Here is a 25,309-nt window from a genome sequence, read left to right as displayed (position 1 = left end):
TCAGTCTGGTCTTGAATTCATGACCTCAGGTGATCCGCCTGCCTCGGTCTCCAAAAGTTCTGGGATTACAGGCGTGAACCACTGCTTCCGGCCCACCACACCTCTCTTAACATGGATATTTGGATGAGCCTGGGGCCCTGGGATGCAGGCAGGAGGCACTACTCCCCAGTCCCCACCAGGATCACCACCCCTGCACTGCTGTGTCTGAGATCCGCAGGCACCAGCAGGCCTCCAGTCACCCAGCTACAGGCTGAGCCTGGTAGACAGCCCTGGGGACACAGCCCTGCACACAGGGGCCCAGTTTGCAGGTGAAGGCCAGTCTGCTCTTGGGCCTGAGTCCGCTCTCGGGGACACGCTGGCTCCAGATGCAGAGCAGGGAGTGCTGGGAGAAGGCAGAACAGCCCAGGCCCCTGCCTGGCCCCATGCCTGGGAAGTCCACTGCCCACTTCCAGAGCCACTTCCCAGAGCCACTGCCCAGAGCCGCTGCTCCTCCTGCAGGGAGAAACAGAAAGGGGCAGGTGTGGGCATAGAGGACCTGAGCTGGCTGCCTGGAACAGTACTGGGAACCCTGTGCACCCCCTGCCAGACTCACCATCACCAACTGACCTGGCATGGCAAGACAAGGAGCCTGGTAAGAGGCCACTGGCGGCTGGCCACATGTGGCCTGGAGTGGCTCAGGTCCCTGGCGGCAGAGGACATAGGGCTTCTCCCAGCTGTGTGGCCTCAGACTAATCACTGCATTGTCTGATTAGAATCTTGTCTTCCCAGAAGAATGAGGCTAAGGAGAGTACCTGCTGCATTGGGGTCAGTCGCTGCAGCGGGCCTGCTCTCTCACCTGCTGGACAAGGGGGTGGGCAGGCCACAAGCTGGGCTGGGATAGTGCCCGAAAGCCAACGGAGATGTTGGGTGGCCAGGGCAGCCCCAGAGCGGGCTCCACTTTAACCGGTGGACACTGGGGTCCAGGTGTAAAAGAGTCAGGGCATGGGTGGGAGCTGGAATCAGGGGTTGAGAGACCCTCCCCCGCTGCTCTCCGCAGCTCCGGGGAGATTCTGGCAGCTACGCTCAGTTCCGGCCCCCAGCAGGGCAGAGATGGAGACATTTGCTAGAACAGGAGGCTGCCACAGCACATGGTGGGGAGGGGCAAGAAGCAGGAAGCCCCTCCTGGGTGGGGTCCTCCCCAAGGGGCCCTTGGTGCTTTCATCAACGCAGACTCCTCCCAACACCTGCCCCCATGCACACCCACCTCTAGACCGAGAGCCCACTGGCCAGCAGTGCCAGGAGTCAGGCCTCTGACCCACCGGGCAATGCACACAGCACCCATGCATCTGTAGCATCCTCTGCCCGCCCCAGGTGGCTCTCCTATGCCCTCATCCAACAGGGAGACCGGCTGGGTGCCACTAAGGGAGGCACAAAAAGAGGAAGGTCGAATATCCTGCCCAAGATCAGGGTCACGCAGGGAGTCCGAGGCCAGCAAGGAAGCCAGTGGCCTCTGCAACGGCCGCTGACTCCACGTCAGAGCAGGGACCATTAGACCGGGCTGGGGAGGGGCCGGCAGGTGACAGAGTCAGCTCCGTGAGGGGTGAGCAGGCTGAAGGGGCTAGCAGCACGGCTGGCCTCTCCCTGATCTCCACTGTGACCCTGCACCACTGGTGCTGCCCCTCCTGTGGGGGGACGCTGCCTTCCATTTGAGGGTGCCTCTTCCAATTGTACACCCGGAACCGGCTATGACCACGGGACAGGCCCACTGGGATCAGACCCGAGTCAACGCTCCCTCGGTCACTGGGCCTTCATAAGCCCCTGCCCTGACCCAGTGACGTTTGACTCCAGAGTTAGCATCGGTTCAGAGCCTGCATCCAGGAGTCCCCAGAACCTCTCATGATCTCCTTTTCCCCAGTGCACAGCCGCAGAGATCACTTTGGAGAAGACTGGGAAAAGGCGAACAGGATAGATTTGGGGGGTCCTTCCTCAAGGCACCCTGGCCCCTCCATTCAGTGGTGTGGGTCTGAATGGAGGTTTTGGGTCTGTAACCTGGCTGCAGTCTGGGAATTCATTGAGGGCCATGGTTCTGGGTTTTTCTTGGGAGACGGGTTGTTTTGTTGTTGTTGTTTGTTTGAGATGAAGTCTTGCTCTGTCGCCCAGGCTGGAGTGCAGTGGCGCAATCTCGGCTCACTGCAACCTCCACCTCCCGGGTTCACGCCATTCTCCTGCCTCAGCCCCCAAAAGTAGCTGGGACTACAGGCGCCCGCCATCATGCCCGGCTAATTTTTTTTTTTTTTTTTTTTTTTTTTTTTGAGACGGAGTCTTGCTCTGTCACCCAGGCTGGAGTGCAGTGGCCGGATCTCAGCTCACTGCAAGCTCCGCCTCCCGGGTTTACGCCATTCTCCTGCCTCAGCCTCCCGAGTAGCTGGGACTACAGGCGCCCGCCACCTCGCCCGGCTATTTTTTTGTATTTTTTTTAGTAGAGACGGGGTTTCACCGTGTTAGCCGGGATCGTCTCTCGATCTTCTGACCTCGTGATCCGCCCGTCTCGGCCTCCCAAAGTGCTGGGATTACAGGCTTGAGCCACCGCGCCCGGCCGCCCAGCTAATTTTTTTGTATTTTTAGTAGAGACGGGGTTTCACCGTGTTAGCCAGGATGGTCTCGATCTCCTGACCTTGTGATCTGCCCATCTCAGCCTCCCAAAGGGCTGGGATTACAGGCGTGAGCCGCCATGCCCAGCCTGACTCTGGGATTTTTATTTGTGTTAGACTTTTTTTCACTTGACCTAGAACTCTTCTGCTTACACATCTTAAATAAGATTCAGTCAGCCTGGCGTGGTGGCTCACATAATCCCTGCACTTTGGGAGGCCGAAGCAGGAGGATCACCTGAGGTCAAGAGTTCAAGACCAGCCTGGTCAACTTGGTGAAACCCCATCTCTACTAAAAATACAAAAATTAGCTGGGCGTGGTGGCACATTCCTGTAGTCCCAGCTGTTCCAGAGGCTGAGGCAGGAAAATCGCTTGAACCCCAGAGGCGGAGGTTGTAGTAAGCTGAGATTGCGTCCCTGCACTCCAGCCTGGGTGACAGAGTGAGAATCTGTCTCCAAAAAAAAAAAAAAGAAAGGCCGGGCGCGGTGGCTCAAGCCTGTAATCCCAGCACTTTGGGAGGCCAAGACGGGCAGATCACAAGGTCAGGAGATCGAGACCATCCTGGCTAACACGGTGAAACCCCGTCTCTACTAAAAATACAAAAAAAAAAAAACTATCCGGGCAAGGTGGTGGGCGCCTGTAGTCCCAGCTACTTGAGAGGCTGAGGCAGGAGAATGGCGTAAACCTGGGAGGCAGAGCTTGCAGTGAGCTGAGATCCGGCCACTGCACCCCAGCCTGGGTGACAGAGAGAGACTCCGAGACTCCGTCTCAAAAAAAAAAAAAGAAAGAGTTCAGGCCGGGCGCGGTGGCTCAAGCCTGTAATCCCAGCACTTTGGGAGGCCGAGACGGGCAGATCACGAGGTCAGGAGATCGAGACCATCCTGGCTAACACGGTGAAACCCCGTCTCTACTAAAAAATACAAAAAACTAGCCGGGCGAGGTGGCGGGCGCCTGTAGTCCCAGCTACTCGGGAGGCTGAGGCAGGAGAATGGTCTAAACCCGGGAGGCGGAGCTTGCAGTGAGCTGAGATCCGGCCACTGCACCCCAGCCTGGGCGACAGAGCAAGACTCTGTCTCAAAAAAAAAAATAAAAATAAAAATAAAAAATAAATGCAACCTGACCCAATTTTTCGTTCCTTCCCCAATTATCCCTACTGTAGGGTCTCCTGGTTCCCCCTACTTTTTTTTTGTTTGTTTTGAGACAGAGTCTCACTCTGTTGCCCAGGCTGGAGTGCAGTGGCGTGATCTCAGCTATGTTGTGAGACCTTGAGGGCAGGGCCTCATCTATCTTGTTCATAGCTGCATCCCCAGCCATATATATATATTTTATTTTATTTTTTTGCAAATATTTACTGAAAGGATACTCAGTATACTAATATTTGCAAAAAAAAGTTTTATGGGTTTTTTTTTTTTTTTTTTTGAGGCACAGTCTCTGTTGCCCAGGCTGGAATGCAGGGGCAGGATCTTATCTCACTGCAACCTCTGCCTCCGGGTTCAAGCGACTCTCCCACCTCAGCCTCCCGAGTAGCCAGGATTACAGGCGTGCGCCACTACACCCAGCTAATTTTCGTGGGTTTTTTTTAGTAGAAACGGGGTTTCCCCATGTTGGCCAGGCTGGTCATAAACCCCTGACCTCAGGTGATCCGCCCGCCTCGGCCTCCCAAAGTGCTAGGATTACAGGCGTGAGCCATTGTGCTTGGCTTTTTTAACTATATAAAGGCCTGACACTTATGTCCTGGCATCTCTGATGATGTTAATAGCTGGGCCAGGGCAAGGTGGCTTACATATGTAATCCCAGCATTTTGGGAGGCCAAGGTGGGAGCATCACTTGAGTCCAGGAGTTCAAGACCAGCCTCAGCAACATAGTGAGACCCCATCTCTACAAAAAATGTAAAAATTATCCAGCGTGGTGGTGCCCACCTGTGGTCACAGCTACTTGGGAGGCTGAAGTGGAAGAATTGCTTGAACCCACGAGGTCAATGCTGCAGTGAGCCATGCGGTCGGTACCACCGCACTCCAGCCCGGATGTCAGAGCAAGACCCCACCCCGTCTCAAAAAAAAAAAAAAAAAAACAGGCCGGGCGCGGTGGCTCAATCCTGTAATCCCAGCACTTTGGGAGGCCGAGACGGGCGGATCACGAGGTCAGGAGATCGAGACCATCCTGGGTAACACAGTGAAACCCCGTCTCTACTAAAAATACAAAAACTTAGCCGGGCGAGGTGGCAAGCGCCTGTAGTCCCAGCTACTCGGGAGGCTGAGGCAGGAGAATGGCGTGAACCCGGGAGGCAGAGCTTGCAGTGAGCTGAGATCCGGCCACTGCACTCCAGCCTGGGTGACAGAGCGAGACTCTGTCTCAAAAAAAAAAAAAAAAGACAGTACATCTGAATGTTTCATTTGTTTATTGATTTCCACCTGATTATTACAGAAAGTAATTACTTAAGATGGGGACTGACTTCAGCATCACCCACCCTCCTGTATGGCCAGGCCTCTGAGCATGTACAGTGAGGCACAGTCGCCACACCTTGGGAAGGGTGTCCCTGCGGGTGTGAACTGCAGGCCCCAGCCCTGTGCTGGTTAGTCATGGAGCAACAGCCGCTTTCCTCAGCACGAGTGAGGCAAGCTGCTTCCGCACAGATTGTGAAACAGGGTTTAGGTTTCTTCCCTCGTGGACGAGAGGCCAGGGGTCTGCCCCATCAGCCCGCCTTCCCAGCAGGTCACAGACCATCCCCACGCTGGCTGGCCTGGAAGGGTTTGACCAGAGCAGATCATGCAGTGACCAGGGCCAGGGCGGCTGGCAGGGGCGGCCTCCGTTTCCATTCTGTCTCCTAAGCAGCCTGGGAGACGTGGGCCTAAGCTTCAGTGAGGACGACACTCTGTCTTGGAATTGGGGCTCACGGGGCAGAGTCCACAGACAGGGCCAGGAAAAGAAGGTGTAACGTCATTCAGAGACCAGCTGCACCCAGGGATCGCCTCCTGGAGGCATCTGGAGTGAGCGGGGGGCTCAGTCAGCCGACAGTGTGGCTGTGCAGCCCAGGCCTGTCCCAGCAGAAGGCATGAACCATCAGCAAATGAGGGTCTTTTCCAAGAAACGAGAAGGTCTTGTTCAGAGCTGGGGCCTTGGGAGCACCCTGATGTTTCAGCCACTGCGCCCTGGCTTCCTGTCTCGATGCCCAGGGTTCCAACTCCAAGGTGGAACGGCCAGCGTGTGGCCTTGGTGAGGTGGCCATCTGGGGTGGGTGTGGGCTGCCCGCCTAGTGCCCCTGGGAGGCAGAAGTTTCTTTGCCTGAAAGAAAGGAGCGGGGGTGGAAAGCCAGAAGGGGCAGAAAGCCAGCGGGGGCGGAAAGCGAGGAGGGACAGAAAGCAAGTCACTGCAAGGTGGAGCTTCAGACCCCGCTCCCTGCGCTTTCACACTCTGCCTGGCCTGCAGGCCACAGGGGAGCTGAAAGGACCAGATGCCCGACTCAGGGGAGTCTGTGTGCCCCATTTTGTTCCGAGATCCACAGGAGAACCCAGAATCTCTTCTCCTTCCACTCACATGGAGGGCAAATTACAACAAAAGGATGAAAATATCGCAGGTTTACCACGCGCCAGGCCCTGACAGGCTGCTTGCTCAACCCCACAGCACGGTGGTGGCCATGAGTGTGTGCTATTAACAACCCCATTTCAGGCCAGGCACGGTGGCTCAAGCCTGTAATCCCAGCACCTTGGGAGGCCAAGGCCCAGAGGAGTTCAATACCAGCCTGGGCAACATAGTGAGACCCCCACCTCTATAAAAACTTTTAAAAATTGGCCAGGTGTGGTAGCTCACGCCTATAATCCCAGCACTTTGGGAGGCTGAGGCAGGCAGATCACCTCAGGTCAGGAGTTCCAGACAAGCCTGGCTAACATGGTGAAACCCTGTCTCTACTAAAAATACAAAAATTAGCCAGGCGTGGTGGTGGGAGCCTGTAATCCCAGCTACTCGGGAGGCTGAGGCAGGAGAATCACTTGAACCTGGGAGGCGGAGGCTACAGTGAGCTGAGATCGGCCACTGCACTCCAGCCAGGGCGACAGAACGAGACTCTGTCACAAAAAAAAAAAAAATTTAAAAATTAACCAGGTGTGAGACGGGCATGGTGGCTCATGCCTGTAATCTAATCCCAGCACTTTGGGAGGCCAAGGTGTGCAGATCACCTGATGTCAGTTCAAGACCAGCCTGGCCAACATGGTGAAACCCCGTCTCTACTAAAAATACAAAAATTAGGCAGGGCGCGGTGGCTCAAGCCTGTAATCCCAGCACTTTGGGAGGCCGAGACGGGTGGATAACGAGGTCAGGAGATCGAGACCATCCTGGCTAACAGGGCGAAACCCCGTCTCTACTAAAAAATACAAAAAACTAGCCGGGCGAGGTGGCGGGCGCCTGTAATCCCAGCTACTCGGGAGGCTGAGGCAGGAGAATGGCGTAAACCCGGGAGGCGGAGCTTGCAGTGAGCTGAGATCCAGCCACTGCACTCCAGCCTGGGCGACAGAGCGAGACTCCGTCTCAAAAAAAAAAAAAAAAAAAAAAATACAAAAATTAGCTGGGCGTGGTGGTACGTGGCTGCAATCCCAGCTACTCGGGAGGCTGAGTCGGGAGAATTGCTTGAACCAGGAGGCAGAGGTTGCAGTGAGTTGAGATCGCGCCACTGCTCGCCAGCCTGTACGACAGAGCAAAATGACATCTCAAAAGGCCGGGTGCGGTGGCTCACGCCTGTAATCCCAGCACTTTGGGAGGCCGAGACAGGCGGATCACAAGGTCAGGAGATCGAGACCAACCTGGCTAACACGGTGAAACCCCGTCTCTACTAAAAATACAAAAAATTAGCCAGGCGTGGTAGTGGGCGCCTGTAGTCCCAGCTACTCGGGAGGCTGAGGCAGGAGAATGGCGTGAACCCGGGAGGCGGAGCTTGCAGTGAGCCGAGATCGCGCCACTGCACTCCAGCCTGGGTGACAGAGCAAAAACTCCGTCTCAAAAAAAAAAAAAAAAAAAAAACTACATCTCAAAAATAGAAAAAAAGAATGAGGATTCATCAAGCTATTATTGTCTGCCAGGCCCAGGTGCACATGACACGCAGCTGTCCTCACTGGCCCTGCTGCCACGGCCACTCTGCAGAGGAGGAGGCAGGCTCTGAGCGGCTGAGAAGCAAGGCCCCAGTCCCAGCCAGTGGGAGATGTCTGCATAGACTGGGGCCTCAGGCTCTGCCTGACCCGCCCCTGACTCTAGCCTCGGGGAAAGGCCAGGCCTCTGAGGAAAACCATTTGCCACGGTCTCACTCCAAAGCCCCTTTTTGGGACAGTCATGATCAACCAAGCGAGGAAGCGGAAAACCAGCCGTTGCCCCTGTGCTGCAGCCACCTTTGGGAGGGATCCTGGACAGTTCCCAGGCAGCGTGACTTGGTGGCCCCGCATACCTAGTCATGGTAAGTGGACGGGCACAAACACTGGGCCCCCCAGCCTGGGCTCGAAGGCCAACAGGCCTGGCCCCAGCTGTGTAAAGCAAGCTCACCTTTAGGGACAAACTTCAGCGAGCTGCTGAATATTCAGAATCGGGACTGCCCCGGCTTGGGGCCATCGTTCAGGAACTCGTGGCCCAACCCGTTGCCACACTTGCCACAGGACACCTGGAAAGATCACAAGGCAGCTGCGTGAGCTTCTTGGCCATGAAACAGCCGCAGTGAAGGCCCTTACTGGGGGCCTTCCCACATGCCCATTTCCCAAGCTGACCACCGACATAAGAGGTTGACCTTTGTCCTGGAGCCCGTACAGGAAACCTGTCCTGTTTCCCACATTTGCACCAGAAGGCCAGTCTCTCCCGATAGCCTGGGGTGGCAGCTCCCTGGCGGAGGCCACAGGCCTGGAGCAGACAGCTCTAAGCCCCTGGAGCTGTGGGGCAAGCAGAGGGAGGAAGGTGGGACTGGCTCTCTGCTCTCCCTGGCCGCCCCCATCCCTCCCCCACCCCCGTGGGCCCTCACCTTCAAGGCTCCAGGTCGATTGTGCTCCGGACGCTTGGCCACGCTGTCGGCGTGAATGGTCTCAGTGAATGCCGGCCATGGGGATGAGTGTGCGTACTTCGAGCGGCTGGAGAACAGCTCATAGCCACACTTGGCACACGCATAAACGCCTGTGGTGGAAGGAGAGACAAATGTAGTCCTCAGCTCCAGCCTTTCGGGGCTCAAGCTCCCAAATCCACAGACCCAGGCAAAGACAGCGCTGTCCCGTTCCGAGGGTGGGCTGTGCTCCTTCCCCATGCACCTGCCATGGGAGGCGCTGTGCTAAGCTCACGTTTAGTAGATGTGCCAGAGACCAGAGGATTCACCTTTCACAATCATCCCCTTGATTCTTCTCATAGCCCCGTGATGGGCCATCTCCTAACATTTCCATCTTTGCTTGCTGAGGCAAAGACACCCAGCTACAGCATGTGCAGCGTGAAGGAGCCTGGGCAGTCCCATAAGGACACGGAGCTCCCCCTTGCTCCCCTAGTTCCCCCAGAGTCATACACGGCAGGGGCCCTGATGTGGCCCCACCACCTGGTCCCTCTCCCTTCTCAAATGGCCCTCCCTGCTGCCCAACAAGGCCCTAAGCTGGACGCCCAGGCACTGCCCTGCTCTCCAGGCAAAAAGAGAACAGTCCCAGAGAAAAGGCCTCCAGGCCACACAGGAGCCCAGGAAGAAAGAGGGCTGGGGATGACAGATTTCAGCCTACCCACAAAGGATCACTTTAGAGTGGAGGGGGTGGGAAAGTTGCAAAACTGATTTGCAGAACTGTTTGAAGGACTGAAAACAGGAATCTCCCGGGGTGCTGAGTCACCTCTCACCCATCACCTGGGGACAGCCTCCCCTGGAAACTAAACTACCCAGCCTTTCCCAGGAACTGGAGAAGAAAGCAAAGAGGAGCCAGCAGCTGCCGTGGAAGTGGAGTTTCTGGCTTGGCAGAGCAGTCTGAGGACAAATGGGGTCCACAGCCAGAGAGTCTTGTTGGGGGAGGCTTTGCCGGGATGGTCCTGTGTCACAGTCCAGCCCCCTACAGGGGTGACACGCAGCAAATCCGCCCAAGGAAGACCAATGCACTCAGACTTGCCTGTGGATGTGTTTTTTACCAAATTAGTCCACTGCCAGGCGAGCCCAGCCCAGAAGGGGACTCATCAGGGCGAGTGTGGAGGGCTGGTCATGCCCCAAACCACCCCATCCTGTCTGCCTGGTCAAACTTAACTGGTTGTTGGCAGAGGCCTGGTGACACTCCTGTTTCCCCAGTCTGGAGTCCCTGGGCAGGTGGGGAGGCACCGGGGCCGGCACATTAGGATCTGAAGGGGACATTCTATGCTTGCCGGACTCCTCCCAGAGATCCTGGACTCGGGGAATGGGAAGGGCCGCGGTAACACCTGCGGGATAACCCGCGAAGGGGCGCCCTGGCCACAGGCGCTGGCCCTGGACAAGAACTTGGCCTCTCCGAAGCCCCGACCCTAACCCGAATTCCCCCAGCGCCATCACTTTGGAGTGAAGAGGGCAGGGAAGGGGTACCACCCCCACGTATCCCGACCCCTTAGAGTCCCCCCGAAACGGCACGTTCACACTCAAGGCCTGCCTCCTCCAGGACGGTGAGCCCCCAAGCCCCCTCTCCTCGGGTACCCCACTCTCCTCGCCCCCAGGCTCCCCGCTCCTCCGCAGTCCTCTTGACCCATGTTCGCTTCTCCCCGGCAGCCACATTCGCCCCCGTTCCCGGCTTGGGACAGACATCACCCCCGGAGGACGGCGGCGCCCCCTCTAATGCGCGACCCCCGCCGCGCTGCCCTCCCAGCGAGAGGCCGCAGGACCAACCGGGCTCAAAGTGATTCTGGAAAACCTCGCCCCCGAAGAAGCTGCAGAACGACATGGCGCCGCTGGAACCGCAGCGCACTTGCCGCAGCCAACTGACCCAAGGCTGCCGACCCGACAACGGCCAGGACCCGCGTCCGCCTCCCCGCCCCTCCCGAGGACCAATAGCTCCCCGGAGTGCGAATCCCGGCTTCCGCCTTCGGGAGGCCCCGCCCCTCCTGAGGGCCGGTCCAATCCGATCTTCCCAGCAGGCTCCGCCCGTCGGTGACTTCCAGGGACCACTCCTGGGCCACTTCCCCAAAGCCCCGCCCCCGAGGGTGCTAGTCCAGTCCCGTCTTCCCAGCAGGCCCCGCCCATCAGTAACTTCCAGGGATCCCTCTTGGCCCGCTTTCTGTAGGCCCCGCCCCTCGCTATGGCCGGTGCAATCGCATCTCCCCAGCAGGCCCCGCCCATGGAAACTCCGAGGGACGACCCCTGGGCCGCTTCCTCAAGGCCCCGCCCCTGCCGTCTCGGGCGCCCTGGTGGCTAGGGGTGCATGTGGGGCCTGGCCAGGTGGGCGGCAGCTCCCACCCGTAGTGCCGCGTTCCCCCAGTCCAGTCCCTCGTGCTAAGCCCGGAGACGCTGGAGGTCAGCCTTTACGCGCCCAGCTGAAACCGCCTTTGCAAAATTATGACTGAGACCGTGAAAGAGATCTAACTTAGCCGACTCTATCTTGCTTCTAACCTTCAAGCTGTCCTTGTTCATCCCTGGTGGTAGGCTGAAATAACTTTTGGAGAAATTCAGTATATGGTTTTTTTGTTTTTTCTTTCTTGTTTCTCTTTCTTTTATGAGATGGAGTCTTGCTCTGTCTCTAGGCTGGAGTGCAATGGCGCGATCTCGGCTCACTGCAACCTCCAACTCCCTGGTTCACGCAATTCTCCTGCCTCAGCCTCCCGAGTAGATGGGATTACAGGCATGTGCTACCACGCCCAGCTAATTTTGTAATTTTATATTTTTAGTAGAGAAGGGGTTTCTCCATGTTGGCCAGGCTGGTCTTGAACTCCTGACCTCAGGTGATCTTCCTGCCTTGGCTTCCTAAAGTGCTGGGGTTACAAGCGTGAGCCACCGCGCCCAGCCAGTTTATAATTTATAGTTTAAAACAAAGACAGTAACGGCCCTTTCCCAAAGCAGACCTCCTTCTTGCCTGGGGACTAGATATAGGACTAACATTAGCCACAATATTAGAAATTATGGTTTAGGAGTCATGCATCTGGAGGCTACAAGATTTTGACCCTCCCTAAACTGCTCCTAAGATCAGTGCTTGAGATATTTTGCCGACCGTGCACTTGATGGATCAGCTGGCACCACCCAGATCCATAAACTGGCTCCTGTGACCTTGCGACCCCACCCAGGAACTGACCGAGCGCAAGAAGACAGCTTCGACTCCCTCTGATTTCATCCCTGACCAATCAGTACTCCTGGCTCACTGGCTTCCCCCAACCCACCAAGTTATCCTTAAAAACTCTGCTCCCGGCACTCCAACAGCCTGGGCGACAAGAGCAAGACTCTGTCTCAAAAAAAAAAAAAACCTCTGCTCCCCAAATGCTCAAAGAGATCAATTTGAGTAATAATAAAACATAAAACTCCGGTCTCCCACACACCAGCTCTGCGTGAATTACTCTTTCTCTATTGCAATTCCCCTGTCTTAATGAATCGGCTTTGTCTAGGCAGCAGGCAAGATGAACCCCTTGGGCGGTTACTCAGCGCTCCGAGACACCTTAGGAAGAGTCGCCTCCGGCCTTTATTAGACATTGGGGCAGACGGTGCCGTGCGCTTCAGGGCTCATCCACCCCACGCAGCCTACAAATCTCCCGAGGTCTCCGGTTTTTCCTTCTCCAGATGCTTCTTTTGGGGGCCCTGGTTGAGGGGGTGGTGCAGGAGGAGCCTTAGTCACAAGAGTCTGGCCAGAAACACCCCCTCCTCCAGCCAGGCCCTAGATCACTCAGAGCCAGCCCTGCTGCTGCTGCCCTCCCAAGGCTGCTTCCTCCCCCACCTTCTCTTCTAAAGAATCAGTGCCCAGGGATAGACCCTTAAGAGTCTCTCCTGCAGGCCGGGCGCGGTGGCTCACGCCTGTAATCCCAGCACTTTGGGAGGTCGAGGCGGTTGGATCATGAGGTCAGGAGATAGAGACCATCCTGGCTAACATGGTGAAACCCCATCTCTACTAAAAATACAGAAAATTAGCCTGGCGTGGTGGCACATGCCTGTAGTCCCAACGACTTGGGAGGCTGAGTCAGGAGAATCGCTTGAACCCGGGAGACGGAGGTGGCAGTGAGCCGAGATCGTGGCACTGCACTCCAGCCTGGGTGACAGAGCGAGACTCTGTCTCAAAAAAAAAAAAAAGAGGCCGGGCGCAGTGGCTCAAGCCTGTAATCCCAGCACTTTGGGAGGCCGAGATGGGCGGACCACGAGGTCAGGAGATCGAGACCATCCTGGCTAACACGGTGAAACCCCGTCTCTACTAAAAAATGCAAAAAACTAGCTGGGCGAGGTGGCGGGCGCCTGTAGTCCCAGCTACTCGGGAGGCTGAGGCAGGAGAATGGCGTGAACCCGGGAGGCGGAGCTTGCAGTGAGCTGAGATCGCGCCACTGCACTCCAGCCCGGGCGACAGAGCCAGACTCCGTCTCAAAAAAAAAAAAAGAAAAGAAAAAAAAAGAGTCTTTCCTGCAGGTGAGCTCAGGGAAGTCCCTGCCAGCTCCAGCTCCCTACTCGGGCAGGCTGGATGTGGAGCCGGAGCCCCAGAGAAGAACAAGGATGGGGGTGGTGAGCTCACCATGAAGGCCCTCTTCTCTTCGGCTGTCTGGAAGCGGCCATGGCCGAACTTGGAGGTGGTGTCGATGAACTTGAGCTCAATATTCTCCACGGCCTGGCGGCTGTGGTGCACCAGGAGGGACTGGGGAATTCGTGGTAAAGTAGACATCAAGGGCGGGGATCCCCCACACCCTGCTGTGACCTCCAAGCCCTACCAGGAAGGTCTTGCTCACCTAGTTCCTACCAGAGCCCTCCCTTTCTGCTCCCACCACTCCATGCCCCTCGTGGCAGGCCCCGGGGCAGGACAGGCTGGCAGCCCTCAGGCACCCACTCCCCAGCCCACCCAGCACTGCCAACCTTTCTCAGCGTAATGACCCGCTTCTTCGTACCAGCAATACACCCCTTCAGCATGACGAAGTCGTTGTTCACTTCCCCGTAGTGCGGGAAACCACCCTGCGGAGGACACAGGTCAGGGGCCAGGCCCGGAAAGGGCTTCCGAGTTAGCTGACAGCTGGGGGTCCTAGGACAATCCCCACAGGGGCTGTGACAGGCCGGAGCCCCCTGCCCCGCCCCCAGGTGTAGGGGTGACTATCACGTGGCCCCTACTGAGGGCAGCTTCTGACTCACAAGCTAAGTCCTTTTCCATGCATTATCTCACTTAACAGTCTGGATTTTTGTTGGGGGAGACTGAGGATCAGAGGAGCGGAGTCAGTTGCTCCAAGCTCCACAGCTGCTAAGTCCTGGAGATGTGGCTTGAGCCCAGGTGGCCTGACTGCCAGGCCACAGTAGAAGCTGCCGCACACCACACCCGCATGACAGCAGCTAGAGGGGAAGCTGCCTCCAGAGGAGGCTCGGAGGATGTGGGATGCAGCGCGGATTTCGTGCTTGTGACTACATCGAAATGTTTTGGATAAATGAGGCAAGGGTCCCACATCACTGCCCAGCTGTCAAAGTCTTCTGTCCAGTGTGCCTAGGGGGGCAGCGTCCAGCTGTGGGACACAAATCTTGAGCCCCTGGGGCAGGGAGCATCCAACTGGGGCTGCAGCATGCCCCCTATATGTATACCAAGCTCCCTTGGCCAGCCTGACCCCACTCCAGCCCTTACCAGCGGTGTGATGGGCCTGGCGGTCGCCCCCTCCCAGCCTCACCAGTGGTGTGATGGACTTGGCAGTCACGTCGTAGCTGGTGGATGCATTGTTCTTCACCAGCTTCCCATCCTCCATGTGCAGCCCCCTGCCGATGCGGTAGATCTGCCAGGAGAAGGGGGCACATGCCGGGGCAGGAAGTGGCCTCTGAGGCCAGCAGCCCATCCAGGTCCATCGGCCCACGTGCTCAGACTCAGCGCTGGTGTGGGCATCTCGTGACCCCGGCAGTGTCTGGGTCATGCACCCCACCCACTGAGGCCAGTCCTGAGGGCTGGGGTCCGACCACACAGTGTCCCGCTACCCTGCCTGAGGACACACCTTCTTGTTGAGCTCCGTGCGGTGGTGATAGCCCTTCTGCCCGGCCCGAGCAATGGAGCAGCCCACGCGGGCGGGGTGCCAGGCGCCGATGCAGGCCACCTTGCGCAGGCCCTTGTGGGTCTTCCTCGGCAGCTTCTTGGTATGCCAGCGGCTTGTGACCCCTGTGAGTGGGAGGGGCTGGTGGCTGAGAGGCCAGGCTGGTCCCCACTGCCTCCAGGAAGCCTGCCCTGAAGCTGCCATCCCCACTGAGCCCTACCTTTGACACCTCGACCTTTGGTGACAGCAATGACATCAATGACCTCACTCTGGCTGAACACGCTGTGTACGGGCACCTGTTTCTCCAGTCGGGCCTGGGCCCAGGCCACCTTCTCGGCCACCGTGCCACCATTCAGCTGGATCTCCATGATGTGGGCCTTCTTCTGCCGGAAGGGCAGCAGTTTCATCTGCAGGACATGGCCAGAGGTCACACCACGGCCCACGGGATCACACCCCAACCTGAAACACGGCATGGCCAGCAGTGACCCCTGCCGTTTTCCACGCATGCATTCATTCACGGGTGTTCCCAGGATCAGGCTGCAACCCATGTGTTGTGCTAGGCCCTGCGGATCTGGTGTAGATTGAGGCAGACGGAGTCCCACACCTCGGGAGCCACCATCTCGCCGGGAGACAGAAGGAAGGCAAGTAACTCTTGGAGAGGACAGAGTGCTCTGATGGGCTCTGGGGGCTGGTGTTTCAGATACAGTGGTCGGGGCAGAGAGGGCTTCTCTGAGGAGGTGCCGCTGCTAACAAGAAGGAGCCACGGGGCAAAGATTGGAGAGGCGCCGGGCAGCAGGACCCCGCATTTGCACAGGCCTGGTGGCAGGGGAGGTCTTGGAAAGTTGGTGTGACAGAGAGGAGACCAGTGTGGCCAGACGGTGGGGAGCAAGGAGTGTGGGTCTCCTCTGTGAGTCTCCTCTGTGTGAGTGTCGCTCTGTCGCCCAAGCTGGAGGACAGTGGGGCAATCTTGGCTCACTGCAACCTCCACCTCCCTGATTCAAGCGATTCTCCTGCCTCAGCCTCTTGAGTAACTGGGATTACAGGTGTGTGCCACCATGCCCGGCTAATTTTTTTATATTTTTAGTAGAGTTGGGGTTTCCCCATGTTGGCCAGGCTGGTTTCAAACTCCTGACTTCAAGTGATCCACCCACCTTGGCCTCTCAAAGTGCTAGGGTTACAGGCATGAGCCACTGAGCCTGGCCTGATTTTTTTTTTTTTTAATATTTTTATTTTGAGACGGGGTCTCGCTCTATCACTCAGGCTGGAGTGCAGAGGCATGATCAAGGCTCACTGTAGCCTCAACCTCCCGGGCTGAAGCAATCCTCCCACCTCAGCCTCCTGAGTAGCTGGGACGACAGGCACTCACCACCATGCCCATTTTTTTTTGTTTTTATTATTTTTGTTTGTTTTTATTATTTATTTTTCTATTTTTTTGAGACAGAGTCTCGCTCTGTTGCCCAGGCTGGAGTGCGGTGGCGCGATCTCGGCTCACTGCAAGCTCACGCCATTCTCCTGCCTCAGCCTCCCGAGTAGCTGGGACTACAGGTGCCCGCCACCACGCCTGGCTAATTTTTTATATTTTTAGTAGAGACAGGGTTTTACCACGTTAGCCAGGATGGTCTCAATCTCCTGACCTCGTGATCTGTCTGCCTCAGCCTCCCAAAGTGCTGGAATGATAGGCTTGAGCCACCATGCCTGGCCTTTTTTTTTTTTTTTTTTTTTTTTGTAGAGATGGGGATCTCCCTATGTTGCCAAGGCTGGTCTCAAAGTCCTGGGCTGAAGCAATCCTCCTGCCTCAGCACCCCTCTCCAAGTAGCTGGAACTACAGGCATGCACCACTATGCCCAGCTAATGTTTAAATTTTTTCTAGAGACAAGGTCTCATTTGGTTGCCCGGGCTGCCACCTTGGCCTCTCACAGTGCTGGGATCACAGGTGTGAGCCACCGGGCCTGATTTTTGTTTTTTTGTTTTTTGGTTTTTTGGTTTTTTTTTTTTTTTTTTTTGAGACTCTATCACCTGGGCTGGAGTGCCATGGTGCGATCTCAGCTCACTGCAACCTCCACCTCCCAGTTTCAAGTGATTCTCCTGCCTTAGTCTCCCAAGTAGCTGGGATTACAGGCACCCACCATGCCCAGCTAATTTGTTTGTATTTTTACTAGAGGTGGGGTTTTGCCGTGTTGGCCAGGCTGGTCTCAAACTTCTGACCTCAGGTGATCTGCCTGCCTTGGCCTCCCACAGTGCTGGGGTTACAGGCATGATCCACTGTGCCTGGCTTCATTTTTTTTTCTTTTTTTGTAAGGTCTCTGGCGGGTGCTGTGTGAAGCACAGGCTGTGTGATGTAGAGGTGGAGACAGAGAGGTCAGCGGGGACCACATAGTGACCCACAGGTGTGTACGGAGTAGGTATGTCCGGGGCAGGTGTGTATGGAGTAGGTCTGTATGGAGCAGGTATTTACAGAGTACCTCCTGCATACCAGGCTCTTGGTGGCAGCTGTGGCCCCGCCCAGGGCCTCTGCCCATCTAGAGTCTGTCCAGGGAGATGAACATGCGCCAATGACTGGCCCAGGCATGGCCTGCATGTGTGTGAGTAGCTGGGGGCAGTGTGGGTTCAGGGGGCTGCGGGAAGCTCAGGGTCAGGGGCACTGGTCTAGGGCCTAGGGAAGCCTTCCCTGAGGACAAAGACGCCAAAGAGTGTTCCAGAATAAGCTGGAGGGTGCCGCCTGCCTGTCAGCCTGCAGCAAGCCAGACCCACGTACAAACACCTATTCCTGTGCACACTTATGCTGGAAACCGAAGGGAGGTGACCGACCCTCCACACTGTACACCTGGCTGGGGACCTGACCCTTCAGGGCATGCCAGGGTCCTAGTTGACTAGCTGGCGTGGCTGATGCCCCCGGCACCCCAGAAGGCACCGATCCCTGGGGACACACGTGGCCAGTGAAGCTGGTCAGCCGCTCTTCTGGGCCTGTACCAAGGCTCAGGTATTTTTAGGCTGACATTTGCCACGGCTCCTGGAAGCTGGGGTGAGGGGGCATGGGCTTAGGGACTGGCCGACAGCGGAGGGTCAGGGGCTGACCTGCGTGTGGACAATGACCCGAATGACCTTGCAGTACTTCTTCATGGCGGCGAAGTCTTTCTGTAGCTGCTTTTTGCCGTCTGTGTCCCGCCACCTCTTGCAGGCCTTGGTGAAGGCTTTCTTCTTGCTCTTGTGCCTGAGTCATGCGCAGGAGGGTGCTCAGAGGCCTCCAACCGGGGCAGCTTCTGAGGCCTATCCTGCCCCCACTTCACCCCCAGCCCACCAAGCAGGGTCCTACCGCTGGGACCGCCCCCCACCTGGAGGCCTCTGAGCTGGTTCCAGCCACCATCTTTGAACATAGACTGTCTCTCCCTCTCTCGGCCCCGGTTTCCTCCTCTGTAAAGCGAGTATCCTCCTGTCTCCCAGGGCCTGAGAGTGAGTGGCAGAGGTGCAGAAGCTCAGAGAAGGGGGCTGGCCAGCCCCGCAGGACAGGCACCTAGAGACCACCCCACCTGCCACATGGCTCGGACTGCTGGTCCCACTTCTCAAGGGTACAGTGGGTGCCGTGGCCAGGAACCTTGGGCTTGGGAGCCATCCTTTCTTTTTTGTTTTTGGAGACAGGGTCTCACTTTTTCTCCCAGGCTGGAGTGCAGTGGCACAAACAAAGCCCACTGCAGCCTGGAGCTCCCAGGCTCAAGCAATCCTCCCACCTCAGCTCCCCATGTAGCTGAGACCACAGGCGTGTGCCACTAAGCCTGGCTAATTTTTTGTATTTTTTGGTAGAGATGGGTTTTGCCATGTTGTCCAGGCTGGTCTCGAAGCCCTGAGCTCAAGCAGTCTGCCTGCCTCAGCCTCCCAAAGTGCTGGGATTATAGGCATGAACCATTGCGCCCAGCCAGAAGCCATAGTTTCTAACCCTCTCCAGAGTTCTGGGAGGTGGACATTATTAAAATTATTTTCATTCCCATTCTATAGGTGAAGAAACCAAGATTTCTTTCAGGACTTACTGCCAGGGAAGATTTGAGGCCTGAGAATATCTTTCTTTCTATGTATAAGAGCTTCTCAGCTGGCTATTTCACTTTTCACCGTGGCTGCTAGGAAACTCAGAGCCAATGCTAACATTCCATCAAAGTAGCCTTTTGTTTTTGTTTCCTTCTTTTTCTTTTCTTTTCTTTTTTTTTTTTTTTTTTTTTGAGACAGGGTCTCACTCTGTCACTCAGACTGCAGTGCAGCGGCACAATCTCAGCTCACTGCAATCTCCACCTCCCAGGCTCAAGCGATTCTCTTCCCTCAGCCTCCCAAGTAGCTGGGATTACAGGTGCCTGCCACCATGCCTGGCTAATTTTTTGTGTGTGTATTTTTAGTAGAGATGGGTTTTCACCATGTTGGCCCAGCTGGTCTCGAACTCCTAACCTCAAATGAGCCACCTGCCTCAGCCTCCCAAAATGCTGGGACTACTACAGGTGTGAGCCTCCACAACTCACTCAAATTAGCCTTTTAATTAACCCTGAGGATTAGAATATTTGTTTCCTCTTTTTCCTCCATCCTGATTTCATCCCCAGCCTTCTAGTACTCTTTTTTTTTTTTTTTTTTTTTGAGATTGAGACAGCGTTTCGCTCTGTCACCCAGGCTGCAGTGCAGTGGCACGATCTCAGCTCACTGCAACCTTCACCTCCCAGGTTCAAGTGATTCTCCCACCTCAGCCTCCTGAGTAGATGGACTACAGGTGTGCACCAACACACCCAGCTAATTTTTGTATTTATTGGTAGAGATGGGGTTTTATCATGTTGGCCAGGCTGGTCTCAAACTCCTGACCTCAAGTGATCCACCTGCCTCGGCCTCCCAAAGTGCTGGGATTACAGGCATGAGCCACCACGCCCAGCCTACTCATCTTTTATTGAAAGGAAGGCAACACACAGAAACACACACACACTCCTACCTCCCACACAGCACTGAGACTTTTCTTCCTGCTCACCCACACCTATCATTTCAGCAAGAGCTAGAGCCTCAGGCACCCAACTTCTGTGGTCCCAGCAGCCCTTGGACAGCCCAGCCAAGGGCGGTGCTCACCAGTCCTTGTAGAATCGGCGCCGGCACTCATCACTGAGGTGTTCCGCAAAGATGGTCTTGAAGCTCCGGAGACCTCGAGGGGTGGCCACATAGCCCACCACGCCCACCACCACCAGGGGCGGTGTTTCTACAATTGTCACTGCCTCCACCTCCTCCCGTTTGGAAATTTCTGGGTGAGACGCAGGGATGGGGCATGAAGGGAGACCTCCTGAAGCCCGTGGGGGAGGGAGTGGAGAGCCGGCCATACAGGGGCAGGCCAGGAGAGTGTGGGGCCAGCCAGGACAGCATCCCCCAGAGGGTGGGGCTGAGCCCAAATGAGCATTTGTTATTTTAATAATTACAATGGATTTCTTTTTCTTTTTTTTTGAGACAGGGTCTCACTTTGTCGCCCAGGCTGGAGTGCAGTGGTGCAATCATAGCTCCCTGCAGCCTTGACTTCCCAAGCTCAAGTGATCCTCCCACCTCAGCCTCCCAAGTAGCTGGGACTACAGGCACTCGCCACCATGCCCAGCTAATTTTTGTATTTTTTGTAGAGACAGGGTTTCATGATGCTGCCCAGGTTGGTCTGCAACTCCTGGCCTCAAATAATCCTCCTGCCTCGGTCTCCCACAGTGCTGGGATTACAGGCGTGAGCCACCATGCCCGGCCTACATTATTTTTTACAACTACTTGTGAATCTACAATTAAAACAACAAAAACCAAACTATATACATAGGCATACATACAAAATAATGGTACATGAAATAGACCCGAAATGGCCAAAAAGTGCTGATGTCCTGGCGGGTGGTTTGAACCGAGGGCCTGGGGCGCCGGCCTTTGAATCCTAGCTCCTGGGCTTACTGCCCCGGTGCCTGGACCAGTTTCCTCACTGCTGTGTGCCTCGATGTCCTCGTCTGCGAGCTGAGGCCATGACAGAACCCTCCCGGAAGCCCTGCCTGAGCTCAGTGTCCACCACAATTCCCAGGGGCAGGGCCTGGTGCTCCCTGGGACTGTGACCCGCCTGGACCAAGAACGTGAGTTCTGGCTCCGAGCATCTGGAAGGTTCAGCCCTCCCCCTCCCCCGAGGGTCCCAAGTGTGACTCACTGAGCCCCGGCCGGTGCACCTCACGCAGGGTGTGGGTCATGCCCGCCTTGTAGCCCAGGAAGGCCGTGAGGTGCACAGGCTGGCTGGGGTCATCCCGCGGCCACGTCTTCACCTTGCCCCGGTGCCGGCGGCTCCTCTTGTGGGGCAGGAAGCCCAGGTGTCCATGCCGAGGGGCGGAAAACTTCCGGTGGGACTGGGGGACAGTAAGGAAGGAGGTCAGACCTGGGGTGTCCCTGGTGGTGGAACTGGATGGTCCCAGAACCCGAACCTGGAAAAATGGACTCCAGGCCTCAGACTGAGGCCGGTGCTCAGCACCTCCCCTGTCTGCCTGCGGGAGAGAGGAAGGCTCACCAAGGGGCAGGGTCTTTGGGATGGCGTCTCCATAGCCACAGGCTTCCTGCCTCTGTGGGCTCAGCCTGGGGCCCAGGAGGGTTGCACCCATACTGCGGCCAAGGACTCCTGGGGCAGGTGGCCGCTGTCATCTGTTCATCTCCAGGGCCCTCCTAGGCCCGGCAGCCCAGCCCTCATCCCCTTGTTTCCCCCTCCAGCGTCCCAACCCCTCACAGGCTGGGAGACTGTCCCTCTGAGGGAGCGCCCAGAAGCCCAGCTGTCCCATCCCCCCCAGAGTTCCAGCTCCAACCCCAGCCCACCCTCCATGTCACCCTGGTCCCACCAACCATGGTGGCCGATCCTTGAAGGTCAGGAAGGGGCCTCCCCGCTAGCCGCCAGAGGTCGAGTGGCAGGGCCAGGACTCACAGCTGCCAGCTCCCAGATTAGCCTCTGGCACAGTCAGCAGGGTCTCCGGTGCCAGGAGCAGGCACGGGTGGGGCAGTGTTGGGGGCATCAGATGGACAGCCTGGGTGGGGCACCTGGAGCTGGGGCTGGCACTCCTTTCCTCGATGGCCCTGGGACTGGGTTTTGACCCTCCCAGGACAGGACTGGGGACAGGCAAGGTGGGGGCCAATGTAGTCTGGTGGGGGCCTTCTCCCAGGCAGTGGCCAAGAGGAGGGGTCTGATGCAGTTTGCAGACTTGGAGGCAGAGGGGATTCCCATCCTGAGGGCTGGGAGACAGCTGGATAAATGGCGGGAAGCAAGGTTGGGGACGGGGGAGACGAGGGAGAGGGCTGACTGCACCCTGAGGATCACCAGAGCTGTGCTTCCAGATTGAGATCCCTGGCTTAGGGCAGTGGCTCATGCCTGTGATCCCAGCACCTTAGGAGGCTGAGGCAGGAGGATCATTTGAGCCCAGGAGGTCAGGCTGCAGTGAACCTCGACTGTACCATTGCACTCCAGCCCGCGTGACTGAGCGAGACACTGTCTTTAAAAAAAAAAAAATGCCAGTCTGGCCAACACAGTGAAACCCCGTCTCTACTAAAAATATAAAAATTAGCTGGGCATGGTGGTGTGGGCCCATAATTCCAGCTACTCTGGAGGCACAGGCAGGAGAATCACTTGAACCTGGGAGGCAGAGTTTGCAGGTTGCAGTGAGCCAAGATCGCACCACTGCACTCCAGCCTGGGCAATACAGTAAGACTCCATCTCAAAAAAAAAAAAAAAAAAAAAAAAAAAAAAAAAAAAGGCCGGGCGCGGTGGCTCAAGCCTGTAATCCCAGCACTTTGGGAGGCTGAGACGGGCGGATCACGAGGTTAGGAGATCAAGACCATCCTGGCTAATACGGTGAAACCCCGTCTCTACTAAAAAAAAAAAATACAAAAAACTAGCCGGGCGAAGTGGCGGGCACCTGTAGTCCCAGCTACTCGGGAGGCTGAGGCAGGAGAATGGTGCAAACCCGGGAGGCGGAGCTTGCAGTGAGCTGAGATCCGGCCACTGCACTCCAGCCTGGGTGACAAAGTGAGACTCTGTCTCAACAAAAAAAAAAAAAAAAAAAAAAAAAAAAAAAAAATCAAGATCTGGCTCCTGTAATTCACAAACATTGAAATACTTTTATGAATTTTTTTTTTTTTTTTTTTTTTGAGACGGAGTCTTGCTCTGTCGCCCAGGCTGGGGTGCAGTGGCCGGATCTCAGCTCACTGCAAGCTCCGCCTCCCAGGTTCACACCATTCTCCTAACTCAGCCTCCCGAGTAGCTGGGACTACAGGCGCCCGCCAACCCGCCCGGCTAGTTTTTTTGCATTTTTTAGTAGAGACGGGGTTTCACCGTGTTAGCCAGGATGGTCTCGATCTCCTGACCTTGTGATCCGCCCGTCTCGGCCTCCCAAAGTGCTGGGATTACAGGCTTGAGCCACCGCGCCCGGCCTATGAATTTATATTTATTTATTTATTGTTATTATTATTATTTTTTGAGACGGAGTCTTGCTGTATCACCCAGGCTGGAGTGCAGTGGCATGATCTCGGCTCACTGCAAGCTCCGCCTCCCCGGTTCACGCCATTCTCCCACCTCAGCCTCTGGAGTAGCTGGGACTACAGCTGCCTGCCACCATGTCCGGCTAATTTTTTGTATTTTTAGTAGAGACGAGGTTTCACTGTATTAGCTAGGATAGTATCGATCTCCTGACCTTGTGATATGCCCACCTCGGCCTCCCAAAGTGCTGGGATCACAAGCATGAGCCACCGTGCCCGGCCTTATTTATTTATTTTGAAGAGACAACGTCTCACTCCATTGCTCAGGCTGGAGTGCAGCGGTGTGATCATAGCTCACTTGCAGCCTCAACCTTCTGGGCTTAACTGGTCCTCCTGCCTCAGCAGGACCTAATTTTAAAATGTATTTTGTTGTGGAGGCGGGCGTCTCACCATGTTGCCTAGGCTAGTCTGAAACTCCTGACCTCAAGTGGTTCTCCTGCCTCAGCCTCTCAAAGTGCTGAGATTATAGGCATAAACCACAGCACCTGGCCAAATTTAAATTTTGAACTTAAGTTTTGAATGAAAAGGGGGTTGAAATCTCTTTTCTTTCTTTCTTTCTTTCTTCCTCTCTTTCTTTCTCTCTCTCTCTCTTTCTTTCTTTCTTTCTTTCTTTCTTTCTTTCTTTCTTTCTTTCTTTCTTTCTTTCTTTCTTTCTTTCTTTCTTTCTTTCTTTCTTTCTTTTCTTTCTTTCTTTCTTTTTCTTTCTTTCTTTCTTTCTTTCTTTCTTTCTTTCTTTCTTTCTTTCTTTCTTTCTTTCTTTCTTTCTTTCTTTCTTTCTTTCTTTTTTTGAGACAGGGTTTCCTCTGGTGCCCAGGCTGAAGTGTAGTGGCACAGTAATAGCTCACTGCAGCCCCCACCTCCTGGGCTCAAGCAATCCTCCTGCCTCATCCCCCCCAAGTAGCTGGGACCACAGGCACTTACCACCATGCCTCACTAATTTTTGTATTGTTTATGGAGACAGGGATCTCATTATGTTGCCCAGGCTGGTCTCAAACTCCTGAGCTCAAGCAATTTGCCTGCCTTGGCCTCCCAGAGTTCTGGGATTACAGATGTGAGCCACTGTGCCCCTCGAAATCTCTTTCAATTCAAAGATGCTATGGTTGTAAAGTTCTTTTTTTTTTTTTTTTTTTTGAGACAGAGTCTCCCTCTGTTGCCCAGGCTGGAGTTCGGTGGCACAATCTCGGCTCACTGCAACCTCTGCCTCCTGGGTTCAAGCGATCCTCCTGTCTCAGCCCCCCTGGTAGCTGGGATTACAGGCACGTGCCACCATGCCCGGCTGATTTTTGTATTTTTAGTAGAGATGGGGCTTCACCATATTGGCCAGGCTGGTCTCAAACTCCTGACCTCAGGTGATCCACCCGCCTCGGCCTCCCAAAGTGCTGGGTTTACAGGCGTGAGCCACCCCGCCCAGCCGGTTGTAAAGTTCTATAGCAGTGGAATTTTAGAGTTTTTCAGGCCTACGATGTCTCTAACATCTGTGACTCTTACATCAATAGATACTAAGATTCTAGACTACTAAAATGTCAAGATTGTTTGGGTCTCATGGTTTGTATTTCTTTCCAAGAGTTTGGCTGGGAGCGGTGGCTTATGTCTGTAATCCCAGAACTTTGGGAGGCTGAGGTGGGCAGATCATCTAAGGTCAGCAATTTGAGACCAAAAACATGGTGAAACCCCGTCTCACCAGGGGTCCTGGTAGAGAGCGGGGCCCAGGGAATTCTGTACGGGCTAGGCAATCCAGGAAAGCTTCCTAGAAGAGTAGGGAGTTTGGAATTGCGTGTTATTTGTTGACTTTGTCGTGTATGCTCTAACGGCCTGTGTTCTCCATCACAGCCGGGCTGTTTATCTTCTTCCCTGCTGCACTCAGCACAGTGCCTGGCGGGCAGTGGGAACCGAATGACTCCCTCCTATTCCTTAGGTCTGTTGGCTATTGTCTGTTTCTTTCACCGTAAGCAGGGATCTGTCCGGTTCGCGGCTACTTCCCAGGCTCCCAGACCAGTGACCAGCACCGCGCAGGCGCTCGGCAGAGACCGAGAAC

The 25,309-nt window shown here is 55.7% G+C and overlaps 4 protein-coding genes across 27 annotated transcripts in view; 2 read left to right on the top strand and 2 right to left on the bottom strand.

Annotated features, from left to right (window-relative positions):
• Window positions 1–25,309, top strand: part of TBL3 (transducin beta like 3) — a 44,498-nt gene that overhangs the window by 2,274 nt on the left and 16,915 nt on the right. The gene's annotated exons all lie outside the window — the stretch shown is intronic.
• NDUFB10 (NADH:ubiquinone oxidoreductase subunit B10) overlaps window positions 1–25,309 on the top strand; it is a 197,706-nt gene that overhangs the window by 169,452 nt on the left and 2,945 nt on the right. For 2 of the 21 annotated variants that reach the window (XM_050774581.1, XM_050774574.1), the window contains exon 1: window positions 17,339–17,342. The exons of 18 other annotated variants lie outside the window; for them this stretch is intronic. The gene's annotated coding sequence lies outside the window, so the exon portion shown is untranslated. Of the gene's footprint in view, window positions 1–847; window positions 852–17,338; window positions 17,343–25,309 lie in introns of those variants that run through there. One more of the 21 variants, XM_050774576.1, reaches the window with a different exon arrangement.
• On the bottom strand, window positions 5,010–10,687 carry MSRB1 (methionine sulfoxide reductase B1). 2 transcript variants are annotated; one of them, XM_050774634.1, is made up of 4 exons: window positions 10,460–10,687; window positions 8,618–8,766; window positions 8,152–8,266; window positions 5,010–5,910 (listed from the first exon to the last, which is right to left on the bottom strand). In XM_050774634.1, exons 1-4 carry the CDS (start codon window positions 10,512–10,514, stop codon window positions 5,879–5,881), a joined length of 351 nt encoding a protein of 116 aa, XP_050630591.1. In that variant the 5' UTR covers window positions 10,515–10,687; the 3' UTR covers window positions 5,010–5,878. The 2 variants fall into 2 exon arrangements, with proteins under 2 accessions (XP_050630591.1, XP_050630592.1); XM_050774635.1 differs by lacking the exon at window positions 5,010–5,910 and having other exon boundaries at window positions 8,154–8,266; window positions 8,650–8,766.
• RPL3L (ribosomal protein L3 like) lies at window positions 11,438–21,687 on the bottom strand. Of its 3 annotated transcripts, none has more exons than XM_050774392.1 (10): window positions 21,592–21,687; window positions 20,915–21,107; window positions 19,831–19,999; window positions 17,821–17,956; window positions 14,966–15,152; window positions 14,710–14,870; window positions 14,395–14,496; window positions 13,604–13,699; window positions 13,269–13,388; window positions 11,438–12,352 (listed from the first exon to the last, which is right to left on the bottom strand). In XM_050774392.1, exons 1-10 carry the CDS (start codon window positions 21,592–21,594, stop codon window positions 12,296–12,298), a joined length of 1,224 nt encoding a protein of 407 aa, XP_050630349.1. In that variant the 5' UTR covers window positions 21,595–21,687; the 3' UTR covers window positions 11,438–12,295. The 3 variants fall into 3 exon arrangements, with proteins under 3 accessions (XP_050630349.1, XP_050630348.1, XP_050630350.1); XM_050774391.1 differs by lacking the exon at window positions 21,592–21,687 and adding an exon at window positions 21,266–21,465 and having other exon boundaries at window positions 12,039–12,352; XM_050774393.1 differs by lacking the exons at window positions 11,438–12,352; window positions 21,592–21,687 and adding an exon at window positions 21,266–21,470 and having other exon boundaries at window positions 13,271–13,388; window positions 13,636–13,699.

Source organism: Macaca thibetana, chromosome 20, assembly GCF_024542745.1.
Source record: "Macaca thibetana thibetana isolate TM-01 chromosome 20, ASM2454274v1, whole genome shotgun sequence".
In the NCBI taxonomy this organism is placed as follows: domain Eukaryota; kingdom Metazoa; phylum Chordata; class Mammalia; order Primates; family Cercopithecidae; genus Macaca; species Macaca thibetana.
The sequence above is the reverse complement of the archived record's forward strand: the minus strand, read 5'-3'. Positions and strand labels throughout refer to the sequence as shown.